We start from the raw sequence: 13,838 nt of genomic DNA, 5'->3' as shown, positions 1-13,838 counted from the left end.
CATTATTCTTCCATAAAAGGGTATGTATATGGTAAGTCTCTACTGAATGATCATAATGTTTATTTCTGTATAGGTGAATATTAACAGAAGCTAGCGCGGTCTGTTTTTCACACTCGCTTTCAGTAAATTGTAGTAATTTGTTCCACAGTCTTCAGAAGATGAGAAATTTGCTAACAACGAATATAAATTGAAGTGTTGGGTACTTGAAGGTATCTGTCTGAAGTGGACCGCGGACCATAAACATTTTAGACAAGAATAGAACAAAAGCTTCTCAAACGTCGTGCTTACTATTGTATGTGTAGATCGTATAATTTAATTAGGACTTACAGAATCGAATTGCGCAGAAAAAAACATTGTGGCATATCCAGACTAATAGAAGGAACTGGGTCATTGGACACATCCCGGTGCAACAAGGAACTGTCAATTTGGTAATGGGGAGGAATTGTGGTGGCTAAAATTTTTGGAACTCAGAAGTGCTGTAAGCACAAACTTCTAGGACTTCTAGAGGGGAGTGAGTAGATAAGATTTTGAATGGAACCCATGTAGTACAACCATTTGAAAAATTTTGGTTACGCGAACACTTCTACAAGTGACCGATTAGGCATGACCCAGTACATGACGTATGTTAAAATACCACTCAGTAATACCCAAAGATAGTGCTAGTGTATTCTTTGACGTGTTCTCTTCAACGTGATGCAGTACGACGTCCTCAAATTCTGGCGTGCGGCGTTTCCTTGGAGCACCATAGTCACGCATGCCGACGCTAAGGTACCCCTTTTTCGAAGCCGTTGCGTAATTGTGGAGAAAAGTGTATGCGATGGAGTCGTACGTTGTGGAGCACGATCTTGATAAAGGCGACGAGCGCTCCTTCCATTGCGCAGAGCTTCGCCATTCAGAAAGGCTATGTCGACGTATTCTGTTCTGCAGACGTGTGCTAACCATGTTGCTCTCACACTTAGGAAACGGCGGTGGCGTTCGAATGAGGTTAGAGGGGTAGGATACACGGCAGATATCAGACGATCCGAGGTAACCACCACCCTGTTGCACCCCTACCTGGCATCACGGTGTAGCAGGGTAACAGTACGTTTCCGGACATGGTTCAAATTCCCTCTTAAAAGTACTGGAAGCTCGTAACGGGAATTTCGGAACACCATGCAGGCCACAGTCTTGCAGATACGAAGATCGTTGCACCGGATAGACTAGTAAAGAGAGCTGCATCAAATAATCTTCGGGCTGAACACCGTAACAGTAATTACAGTTACTATGAAACAGTAAGCAAATAACAATAAATACCACGTACAGTGGTAATGGATGCGACGAAAACACGACTCCAATGCCAGCACGTGTCCGTCGTGGGTGATAATGACAAGTACAACCAGCGCCGGCCTCGGACAGCTCCGAATAGGGCGTCTGGTAGTCCAAGGGGCGTCGCCTGCAAACAAATGCCAACACTCCCCCACCCCTCCTCCCCTTTCTCCATCCCTCCTGCTTCCATCATGCCGTCTCTCACGTCCGATAGAAACCCAGGAGAGCACGTGTCAGTGGACACGCCCCTTGTGTAGGTCGCTTCTGAGCATTCCATCACGTACTCGCACGTCTTCGGAGAGTTTCGGATCCGGGGGCCTAGGTTCGGCTCTCCTTGGTGAAAATGCTCCGTTAAATTGGCATTGTAAGTGTAATCTCAGAAAAAGTAAGAATAAAAGCGATATGAAATTTTTATTATGCGATAAATTCATAATCATATACCGACGTGTACGTGATTGTAGCGATATGCACATATGCAGACTGCGGTACTATCGCGTACACGAGGTGTAAAAGGGCAGTGCACTGGCCCATACGGAGCCGGCCGCTGTGGCCGAGCGGTTCTAGGCGCTTCACTCTGGAACCACGCGACGGCTACGGTCGCAGGTTCGAAGCCTGCCTCGGGCATGGATGTGTGAGATGCCCTTAGGTTAGTTAGGTTTGAGTAGTTCTAGGTGACTGATGACCTCAAATGTTAATTCCCATAGCGCTCAGAGCCATTTGGCCCAGACGGAGGTGTCATTTGTACTCTGATGATACATGTCACAAAGTTTCCGGCCTGATTATGGACGCACGACGGGAACCTACAGACTTTAAACAACGAATGATAGTTGGAGGTACACACATGGGACATTCTGTTCCGGAAATCGCTAGGGAATTCTGTATTCCGACATCCACTGTGTCAAGAGTGTGCCGAGAACACCAAATTTCAGGCACTACCTCTCACCACGGATAATGCAATGGCCGACGGTCTTCACTTAACGACCGAGGGCAGCGACGTTTGCGTGTTGTTGTCAGTGCTGACAGACAAGCAACACTGCGGCGAAATTTGGCGTTAATGAGCTATTGCAGTAGACGATGGACGCCAGTGCCTTTGTTAACAGCACTACATCGCATGTAGCGCCTCTTCTGGGCTCGTGACCACGTCTGTTGGACCCTAGAGGACTGGAAACAGTGGCCTGGTCAGATCAGTCCCGATTTCAATGGGTAAGAGCTGATGGCAGCATTAGTGTGTGGTACCGACTCCACGAAACCATGGATCCAAGTTATCAACAAGGCACAGTGCAAGTTGATGTGTCTATGAAATGGGCCTGTTTATCTGGTCCAGATAAACCAATCACTGTGGGAAGTGGTTACTTTCGGCTACTTAGTGACAATTTTAAACTTCTTTTCCAAACGATGGATTTTTTATGGATGACAGTGCACCATGTCAACGGCCCATAGTTGTCAGAGACTGGTTTCAAAAACTTGCTGGACATTTCTAGCAAACGATTTAGCTACGAATTTCTCCCATCCTGAATCCCCTCGAACCCTTATGGGATACGATCTAGTTGCTGCACTAAACCTAGCGAAAGGAAGATCCCACACGATATTTACGGGGTGTGCCCATAACTCTTGTCACCTCATTATAATGCTGCATGTATTCCTCTTCATCCGATTTTATTATTGTTGAAGTCTGACATAGTCGCATGGAAGTGCATAGCAGTCCATGAGTCTGTAATTTGTAAAATTCAAAACAGTCTTTGATCGTAGTTATTTTTATTTCATAATAGACTTCATCTCTGTGATATTGATCAGATAAGTTTGTCTTCCTAAACCATTAAACAAAATATAAACGACTTGCCAAGGTTGCAGCTATCAAAAGAGGTAAAAACATATTACTTATCGTGTCCGTTTAAAGTTCTATCTTTTTTTTTTAACGGTGTACATGTTGGCTACAAGTTCTTTTGTTTGCTGTTTAAGAAGACAAACGTATCTCATGATGATCACGTAGATAGAAATCGGTCGTCAAAAAGTGCAAAGGTGAACGGTATAGAGATTAACGAGTGGCGTTGAAAAAGTCTGAAAAAGCAAAAATTGAATTATTAGGGTCTATACCGAATTCGTGGTTGATCAGTTTTTCTTTTAACCGTAACTTACCGTAGAAACCGGGAACAAAAAAAAAAAAAACCGCCTAGTCGTTAGAAATAAGCAGGAATCCCAACTGTCTACAAGGGGCTAACAAACTATACACAAAACTAGCATCCATTATACTTGACATCCATTCATTGTGGAATTTTAGAATATATTCTGAGCTCAAAACCTACTGAGGTGTCTCGACTGGAAAACCGTGGCCTGGTCAGATGAGTCCCGATTTCAATGGGTAAGAGCTGATGAATTTGCCCGCCGCCAGCTACGTTGCCTCGAAACACGTGGGTTCCTAGTTGTAACACTTGCGTTATTGTGTTAAACTTTCAGCGTAAGATTATACCTTTTAATGAATAGATGACAGCGTATTAAATCCTGTCAGTAATTACGCGCTTTCAATAAAACGGTTAGGGTATCTGCCCCAGGTTCTGGGAAGGACTTTTACAAACACAGATGACTCCTAGATTGTCCCATGAGATTAAATGACGGTCCGAACAGCATAAAGTACCCTGATTCAAAAGGGCTTCGCTGTATTACAGCCCACTTCGCCCAATTTTGCTAGGAATTGGAGAAAAAGAGGGGAAGAAGACCGATTGGCGCAATCTCTCTCGGCCTGCTGTTTGGGCATAAAGCCGTGACCACCCCTGTTAGGTGTGCAGGCGGTGCTGGAGCCGGCTGGAAATTCCCCGCTGCTGGTGTGTCAGCTCCGCCAGACGAGACGTGTTTGCCCGGGGGAAGTTGGCTGCCTGAGGCGGGAAGCGCTATTTCTGTCACATTCTCGCAGTCACAGCCACAGTCTCCGCTCAGAGGTGACGGCCGCTGCTCTGCTGGGGGCCCAGCTCTCTCTCTCTCTCTCTCTCTCTCTCTCTCTCTCTCTCTCTCTCTCTGCGTGCGTGCGTTCACACGTCCGCCTCTGCCGCCGCCAGCGCCCACTGGCAACTCCGGCGGCCAGTTCTAGAGAGCGCTTTTGCATCAGCGGCAAGATAAACGCCCCCAGCTCTTGGAAGGAGAGCGTATTTTCCCCTCTGCCTGTGCCCGTTCATCATCTTCTCAAGCTCTAAAGAACTTTTTTGCTCTCCATTTTTACTTTTACATGCAGACTAGGTTCAGTTTGCGGGCTGATGAAACAGCAGTCGTCGTCCATGGTGGCGTCATCAAGAAGGCGAAGGTAGAGGTCACTTTCGCCAGAGCTACTGTCCGACCGAAAATTTAGCAGTAGCCTGCTACGAAGCAGCAGCTCGGTAGCATCTAGTTTGTTCAGACAGTTGTCTAACTGACGTGGCTGTACAGTGTTTCCTATAGACCAGGGCTTCCCAACCTTTTCAGCTGGTGGACCTCTTCTTCAGTAGAAAATCCATGGCGGACACCTAGTCAGTCAAGAGCACAGTAATTTTAAATTTCAGAGCGAAACCCATGGGAACTGAAAGCTTCTTAATGCAAGTTCCATGTTCCCAATGACCGCCCCCCTCCCCCGAAGTATCAATAGTCTTCGGTTTAGAGATGAATGAAAACGACCTGAAGATCAAAAATCGACTTACGAAATAGGTAGTGCACTGACAAAGCAAGTTTAACATTTAATGATGCCTGGGGCCGCATACGTGCCAGCGAACGCTGTGATTGGTCGACAAAGCTCGCTCCGTGCATGCGTAAAAGCTTTCAGCGCATCTACCGCCGTGAGCCGGCGCACAAACGACCCCCATATTGCTGCGAAACAGAGAAGCCGCATTCTCCGGCAGTAAACTGTGTATGCGCTCTCACTTAGGAACCGCAAAGGCTGCTTGCGAATAAGACCTGAGGTAAAAGTACACAAGTTTTTCATACGAAAAAGTGATGAATTGAATTTTCACATTTTTATTCAATAATTTTACTCATTAGTTTACACGATTTAGTGAAGGGTGGCCGCGCACCCCATAGAAAGACCACAGTTTTAAATTCTCACGTGTATCTAATTGTACATAATTACAAGTAGATCCTCAAATTATCTCTTGTTGGGTCAACTGAACAATCAATACCATATAGAAACTTGTCCCGTTACGTAATGGTGCTCTGCCATGACGTCGTACGTTTGCAAACTAAAAGAGAACGGGACACACATTTTTTTAGCGTTTGCAATTTTTGGAACGTTTGTTGTGGTGACTAAACGGTCTGTAGCGTGGCTGAAGAACTAGGTTAGGTCGAAAGGCTAAAATTTTGTTGCGAGCTGCTGAAGCCAACGAACCTGAATACGAATGTTAGTTTTGGTGATACACTCAACTGTAGCGTAGGACTGTTACATTGCAAGGTGAGAGTATGGCTCGAAGCGATATGAAAGGTTTCAGTTAATCCCTGTTGCTCATAATACTTTCACCACGTTCTTACAACGTAATGGTAGGTACTATCAGTGCATCACAAACGAAACGTACTTTTGCTTTACGGAATAGCTGTTTCGCATGTACTATGGTATTTACTGATCTGCACAGATACCCTACAGATTTTCAACGAATATACCCAACTGCAAAAAATTATACAAAATATAAAAGATTAATTGGGCTGACTGCAAAGTAGGTAGTGCTCCTCACAATTGGCAAGGAAAGAAATACGTGGGTAACACTGACTGGAAGAACCACCCCTAACATACTCGTAAGACATTTGTAACAATACAGGGAATGACTTACAGGGTACTGTAGGACAAAAACTGGGCGCGGAAGTCACATACCGATGGTAAACAGTGAAAACCTCTGAACTCCGTTTTGTTAAATTTTGCAGTTGAAGTAGAAAAAAGTTTTCTTAAAAATGAAATAAAGTGGTACAGAAATATTACATGTCCAACTTTATAGTAGAAGCATAGTTATTGACAGATTAGAGAAATCCATGCACTTCACAATCTCCCTTTGATTGTGGAGTTACTGGTTACTGGAATTAAAAGCGTTTTCACAGACAGGTGAAGATAGTTGGAGCTACACACATCGGACATTCTGTTCCGGAAATCGCTAGGGAAATCTATATTCCGACATATTTTACTTCAACTGCAAAATTTAACAAAATAGAGTTCAGAGGTTTTCACTGTTTACCATCGGTATGTGACTTCCGCGCCCATACAGTTTTTGTCCTACAGTACCCTGTAAGTCATTCCCTGTATTGTTACAAATGTGGTGGTGGTGGTGGTGGTGGTGGTGGTGGTGACGACGAGACACTGCCATGCTCAACCCCCGCCTTCCTCCCCCTACCCAAATCCCAGTGGAAAGTGGCATTCTTATGTGTAACGGAGCATACGGAAATAAAAAGGAAAAAACGAGCTGACATGATTCTGTGATTACGTTGTTATATATCTTGCCTTCAGCAACGAAATCATTTTTTTTCTCGTTGCAGACTGCAAGCTGTATAGTAATGAAGGGTCTAGAGAACCTAAGATTCCAAAAAAGAATCAGGTAACAATCACGATAGACATAAAATGTTTTAGTTTTTAGTTTGCGTTGTATTTTAGAGACTCCACTAAAAGTACCCCTTGGCACACAGGTGTCGAAACAATTTAAGCAGAAACTTTAGTTAGTTTTCTTACAGATAAAAGTTTGGGACTTCCAAGCAGCCTCTTTCGGAAGAGGCTGTTTGGAAGTCCCGAAATTTTGTCTGAATGAACGGCTGGTGTTACAGCTAGACTAATGATGAAGTCTGTGTGTGTGATATTAGGCCTCAAGAGGTTAATTTACCCATTATCTATTATGTTCCTTCAGGAACGTTTCATAACGGAGGTGCCGCTTTGGAATATCTGTTGGGTGGGTCGTATTACGTTACACCGGGACATGATACACTTTGGGCGGCAAGTTTTTCTTGTCGTTGCACATCCCCCACTACACGCCCTCAGCTGGGAGTACAGCCAGCGACCGGTGGGCGAGAGTGGTTAGCCTGCCAGCTGTCCACGCCCGAGATTGAGTTTAGACACAAACTAGGAGCGGGGATGAGCGAATCTTTACGGAACTGAAAATTTGACACTAAGTATAACCCAAGTTCGTCACCTGCTTCTGGGGAATACTGTAAGGATGCTCCAAATAATCGCAACTCGTCGACGAGGGCTACAAAGGGATTATCTGCAAACTGTGCAGAAAGCAGGTTGGTTATGTGGCTCTGTGTAGAATGGTCGCCCACAACGTGGGCGGCCCGGGTTCGATTCGCAGCCATGGTATATTTCCGTCAAGCATAAAATACTTGAGGATAAAAAATAATTTGTATTGCTTTAACTTAAAAAATCGTCATTGACAATCTTTTATAAGTGACGTAAGTATTCGAACTGATAACGAAAAAAACCTAAAAAATTACTGAAACGAGACTCGAATAAGCGATTACCGGTATTTGAGAGATACTGATTTTTCCAATCTTTACACGTATGTCACCCATCAGGGTAATGTTCGTAAACATGAACATTTGTTTAATAATTTGTTAGTTGGGAATGGAACTCTCACCCCCATCCCTCAAGGTATCGGGCGAGATATTCTAACACTGAGCCGCATTGCCTGTCAAAAATAAACGACCTTACATTACGATATTACAAGGAGGTAACAAAAATCATGGGATAGGGATATGTAACTATACAGATGGCGGTAGTATCGCGTCCACTAGGTATAAAAGGGCAGTGCACTGGCGGAGATGTCACTTGCACTCAGGTGATTCATGTTAGAAGGTTTCTGTCGTAGTTATGGCCGCACGACGGGAATTGACTTCGGACACGGAATGGTAGTTAGAGCTAGAGGCATGGGAGACTCGATTTCGGAAATCATTAAGGAGTTCAAAATTCAGAGACCCACAGTGTAAAGAGAGCCGTAAAGACCAAATTTCAGGCATTACCTCTCACAACGAACAACACCTTCGCTTGACGATCGAGAGCAGTGGCTTTTCTCAGAGCCAGCAGACAACAAGCACCGCGTGAAATAACCTCAGAAAACAAATTGGAACGTACTACGAACGTATCCGTGTCCGTTAGGACAGTGCGGCGAAATATGGCGTTAATGGACTATGGCAGCAGATGTCCGACGCAAGTGTCTTTGCTAATGGCACATCGCCTGAAGCGACTCTCATGGGCTCGTGACCATATCTATTGGACCTTAGACGGCTGCAAAACCGTGGTCTCGTCAGGTGAATCCCGATTTCAGTTAGAAAGAGCTGATGATAGGGTCAGTGTGTGGCGCAGACCCGACTTAGCCAAAGACCCAAGTTGTCTAAGAGGCACTGTGCAGGCTGCTGGTGGCTCCATAATGCTGTGGGCGGTGTTCACATGGAATACACTGGGTCCTCTGGTCTGGTCATTGACTGGAAATGGCTGTTAGAGTACTTGGAGACCATTTGCAGCAATTCACGGAAGTTATCTTCCCAAAAAACTGTGGAATGTTTATGGATGATAGTGCGCCTTATCACCGGGCCACATTTGTTCAAGATTAGTTTGAGGAACGTACTGGAGAATTCGAGTAAATGGTTTGACCACCCAAATTACCCGACACGAACCCCATCGAACGTTTATGGGACACAATCGAGAGATCAATTTGTGCACAAATTCATGCACTGCCGTCACTTGAGAATCTTTGACGGCTGCAGAGGCTGAATGGCTCAGTATCCTGCAGGGAACTTCCAACCACTTGTCGGGTTCGTGCCACGTCATTGCTGCCATACGCAGACTCTTGGCTCTGCAGTGTAAATAGGACAGGGAAACGTCAAAGTAGATTTTCTGGAGAATATTTGAGAATAGCACTGAAAGACCTAAGTCAAAATAAGGCCCCGGGAGTAGACAACCTTCCATTAGAACTACTGATAGCCTTGGGAGGGCAGCCCTGACAAAACTGTATCATCTGGTGAGCAAGGTGTATGAGACAGTCTAAATACCCTCAGACTTCAAGAAGAATATAATTATTCCAATCCCAAAGAAAGCAGGAGATGACAGGTATGAAAATTACCGAACTATCAGTTTAATAAGTCACGGCTATCAAATAGTAACACGGATTCTTTACAGACGAATGGAAAAACCTGTAGAAATCGTATTCGGGGAAGATAAGTTTGGATTCCTTAGAAATGTTGGAACGCGTGAGGCAATAGTGACTCTACGACTTACCTTAGAAGACATATTAAGGAAAGGCAAACCTACGTTTCTAGCATTTGTAGACTTAGAGAAAGCTTTTGACAATGTTGACTGGAATACTCACTTTCAAATTCTGATGACGGCAGGGGTAAAATACAGGGAACAAAAAGCTATGTGCAATTTCATGATTAATAAAATTCTTTTCCGGGCTATTATGCCGTGGTCTGATGGATTTCGCATTGTAACCCAACGTTTCGTCCCCATCTGCGGAGGACATCTTCAAGGGGGTTCGTGGCTTCTGTTAACTTCCGAAACACACACTGTCAGTAGTGAGACAGTGTGTGTTTCGGAAGTTAACAGAAGCCACGAACCCCCTTGAAGATGTCCTCCGCAGATGGGGACGAAACGTTGGGTTACAATGCGAAATCCATCAGACCACGGCATAATAGCCCGGAAAAGAATTTTATTAATCATGACAGTTCCGGCCGTGAAAGTTTACATTTTACAACTATGTGCAATTTGTACAGAAACCAGATGGCATTTATAAGAGTGGAGGGACATGAAAGGGAAGCAGTGGTTGGGAATGGAGAGAGGGTTGTAGCCTGTCTCCGATGTTATTCCATCTGTATATTGAGCAAGCAGTGAAGGAAAAACAAAAGAAAAATTTGGAGTAGGAATTAACATCACTAAAGTAGTAAATGAGTTTTGTTTTTTGGGGGCAAAAATAGCTGATGATGGTCGAAGTAGAGAGGATTTAAAATGTAGACTATGGCAAGGAAAGCGTTTCTGAAGAAGAGAAATTTGTTGACATAGAGCAGAGATTTAAGTGTGAGGAATTCTTTTCTCAAAGTATTTGTAAGGAGTGTAGCCATGTATGGAAGTGAAACTTGAACAATAAATAGTTTAGACAAGAAGAGAATAGAAGCTTTAGAAATGTAGTGCTACAGAAGAACGCTGGAGATTAGATGGGTAGACCACATAACTAATGAGGTATTGGATAGAAGTGGGGAGAAGAGGAATTTGTGGCACAACTTGACTAGAAGAAGGGATCGGTTGGTAGGGCATATTCTGAGGCATCAAGCGATCACCAATTTAGTTTTTGAGCGAAGCGTGGAGAGTAAACATTGTAGAGGGAGACCACAAGATGAATAAACTAATATTGAGAAGGATGTAGGTTGCATTAGGTATTGAGAGATGAAGCAGCTTGCACAGGATAGGGTAGCATGGAGAGCTGCATCAAACCAGTCTCTACAGCCAAGATCACAACAATAGAATTGCCTCGAACTGCCTTGGGACTTCGATATTTGAATACTATAAATATAAAAAATTTACAAAAATCCGGTAGCCGTGTGGTGCCCCTGTGAGCACACGCCAAACATTGCAATCACCTAAAACGATTAAGGGGGAAAAATGCAACGTACAAATTTGGAGAGGTGTGTAAGCGAAGACCTGGTCGCGGTGTGAGCCTCTAGTGACTGGTGCAGTGTGCCGTGTGAACCACAGGCCAGTGGGCGCCGGTCGAGCTGCAGAGGAGCGGCCGAGCGGGTGGGCGGTGACAAGGTAGCTGCCCCTGGCTGCAGGGCGGCGCCTCCTTTGTTGGAGGGCAGGCAGCCCCGTGTTTGCGGCGAGGGCAGCGGCCCGGCCCGGCCCGGTGCCGCCTCAGCGCACGTGGGGCGCCCACTCGCCACGCCGCGCAAGGACACTGTGCGAGCGCCAAGGCCGCCACCGGCCGCGCCCTCGGGGCATCAGCCCGCCGAGGCCGCAGCTGCTGCCGCGGGCCTGCCGTGACCCGACGTCACGTCACGGCGTGCCGCGATCCGCCCGGGGGGGGAAGCTGCGCCACAAATTATTCTCCCCGGGGGCTCACCAAACCGCCGTTGCGTGTCGAAATCGGGCTTACGACTAACGATTTCGTAAATGCCCCCAGTCACGAAGTACCACACTGTTATAACAATTATCATTGCACCTGATATCAGAAGAGGGTAACCTGACCATTTCCCTACTCGTCCCGAATCAAGTTTACACCTTTACCGAGATACTTTCTAAAATTATGTTCTCTGCTATCTTTCGTGAATATCTACGTAATTATACGTATATAAAAAAATTATACTTAAAGGCACATACTTGCTTTGTCAACAGTACTCAAGGCAAAGGTAGGTTCAAATGGCTCTGAGCACTATGGGACTTAACGTCTGAGGTCATCAGTCCCCAAGAACTTAGAACTACTTAAATCTAACTAACCTAAGGACATCACACACATCCATGCCCGAGGCAGGAGCAAACGTAGGCAGAGGTTTTGTAGGCAGAGTGAAATTCCTGCCTTATATATACATGTTTATGTTCGCAAAAAGTCACATTACACTGTTGAATATAAGAACAAAATATGCCGAAATAGCTGTTCCTTTTGTGAACATATTCGTCCATGAATAGAGAGAGCACTGCACTCTGCCTACAAACTATCGACCTGTACTTACTGTAGCCTTCAGTATCGCTGGAAACGCAACGGGACCAGTTTGCAACGTATGCCGTTAGGTATGGCTTTATTCTGTTATTACGTAGATTTTATAGTGTCGGTTAAGTAATGTTTCTTTGTTTACTCTTTTTATGTACTGACAGATGACCCTGGCTCGTCAAAATTGGTTACGGCATTGTGAAATGCTTACTTGATTGTGTCATATAAAAATTACGATCTTAGTCCATCACTTAAATTCCGAAACAGTATATTTCTAAATTTTCGTCGTAGGTTGGTAGGTTCGAACTTCCTACTCGATTGTAGTTCATATTCTTAATTATCCTTTCCACCTCGTCGTTTTGTGCGGGTCTACATATTTTACAGAACTGCAAATTGATCAGTCATGGTCCCTGTTAAACTCCAGTTCTCCATCCTTAGATTTTCTGTTGATGTTGATAATTCTTTCCTTCCGCCTCTAATGGTAATGTTTCGTTATATTACTCTACACGGGTGTTCTAAAATTTTACCATTTTATTCTTTAAATAACTTCTCTACTACATACAATTCTGGGATATATTTTTCCATATGCAAGCTTTATTTCTTTGTTTGGCTGTTACTATATTCATTTATACCAAACAGACTGACGATGGGTGCGAAAAGTGGAAATTCATCCTGAATAAAGAAAAGTGTGAAGTTATTCACATGAGTAATAAAAGAAATCCGCTAAATTTCGATTACGCGATGAGTCATACAAATCTGAAGGCTTAAATAGAACTAAATACTTAGCTATTGCAATTACAAAAATCTAAATTGGAACGATCGTACAGATAGTGTAGTCTTGTGGGTAGAGCAAACCAAAGACTGCGATTTACTGGCAGAAAGAAAGTGAAACAGGTCTACTAAGGAGACTGCTTACACCACGCTTGAACGCCCTGTCCTGGAGTACTGCTGTGCGGTGGGGGACCCGTATCAGATGCGACTGACGGATGACATCGAAAGAGTATAAAGAAGGGCAGCTCATTTTTTATTATTGCAAAATAGGGGAGATAGTATCACAAAGATGGTACGTGGAGTGGCATTCATTAAAACAAAGGCGTTTTTCGTTGCGACGGGATCTTCTCATCAAATTTCAGTCAGCAGTTTTCTTCTCCGATTGCGGAAACATTCTGTTGGCACCCATCTACATAGGTAGAAATGATGATCATAATAAGAGAAATCAGGACTCGCACAGAAAAATTTAAATGCTCTTTCTCCCGTGCGCCGTTGGAGTGTGGAACGGTAGAGAAACAGCATGAAGATGGTTCATTGAACCCTCTGCCACGCACTTCGTGAATATTAATCACTTAGACGCCGACGTAGATGGTCAGTAAGTGACTGAGTGATCACTCCCATGTGTTCTGTATGCTTCGTTGTATTTTCATTATTTTTCTCTTTCCGTTCACCTATATACTGTGTGTATCGCACCCATGATCTTTTCTACGGCAGTCATTTCTGGCATTTGAAACCTACCCAGTTTATAGTTTGTTCTCCGTCACATACATATACATGTATGTAGTGTTTAATCATCTCCTCAATCACTTCATGAGGATAATTTAATGGTTTCTATTTGTTCCTATGCCACTATTTTCGTGTCGAAGGCAAATTTTAGCCAAGCTAATAAGCTGCATCTTGGAATCTTAACTTCATACAGTTAGGTACCTTTGTCAGGGTGAGTCAACCTAATGAAGGCTGTCTGCAATGTCAGCAAAAACGCTGGTAGTTTCATCACATAATGATGTCATTGGCAGGTTTAAAACTTCCTGGTGGACCGGGACTCTAAGCTGGAACTTTCGCGAACAAGTGCTCTACCGTCTGAGCTATCCAAGCACGGCCCCTCCTCACAGATCTCCTTCCGCCAATACCTCTCATCTGCCTTCC

General features: G+C 44.4%; 2 protein-coding genes across 2 annotated transcripts in view; both read left to right on the top strand.

Annotated features, from left to right (window-relative positions):
• The window catches only part of LOC126335219 (protein rhomboid), a 278,300-nt gene that overhangs the window by 88,025 nt on the left and 176,437 nt on the right, over window positions 1-13,838 (top strand). The gene's annotated exons all lie outside the window — the stretch shown is intronic.
• LOC126336007 (translation initiation factor IF-2-like) overlaps window positions 1-13,838 on the top strand; it is an 82,035-nt gene that overhangs the window by 6,750 nt on the left and 61,447 nt on the right. Inside the window, exons 2-3 of the mRNA XM_049999485.1 lie at window positions 4,534-4,597; window positions 10,973-11,253. Coding sequence (XP_049855442.1) covers window positions 4,534-4,597; window positions 10,973-11,253 — 345 coding nt within the window. The remainder of the gene's footprint in view (window positions 1-4,533; window positions 4,598-10,972; window positions 11,254-13,838) is intronic.

The sequence above is a fragment of the Schistocerca gregaria genome, chromosome 2 (assembly GCF_023897955.1).
Source record: "Schistocerca gregaria isolate iqSchGreg1 chromosome 2, iqSchGreg1.2, whole genome shotgun sequence".
NCBI classification, from domain to species: domain Eukaryota; kingdom Metazoa; phylum Arthropoda; class Insecta; order Orthoptera; family Acrididae; genus Schistocerca; species Schistocerca gregaria.
Note: the sequence above shows the minus strand (reverse complement) of the source record. Positions and strands in the feature narration are given on the sequence as shown.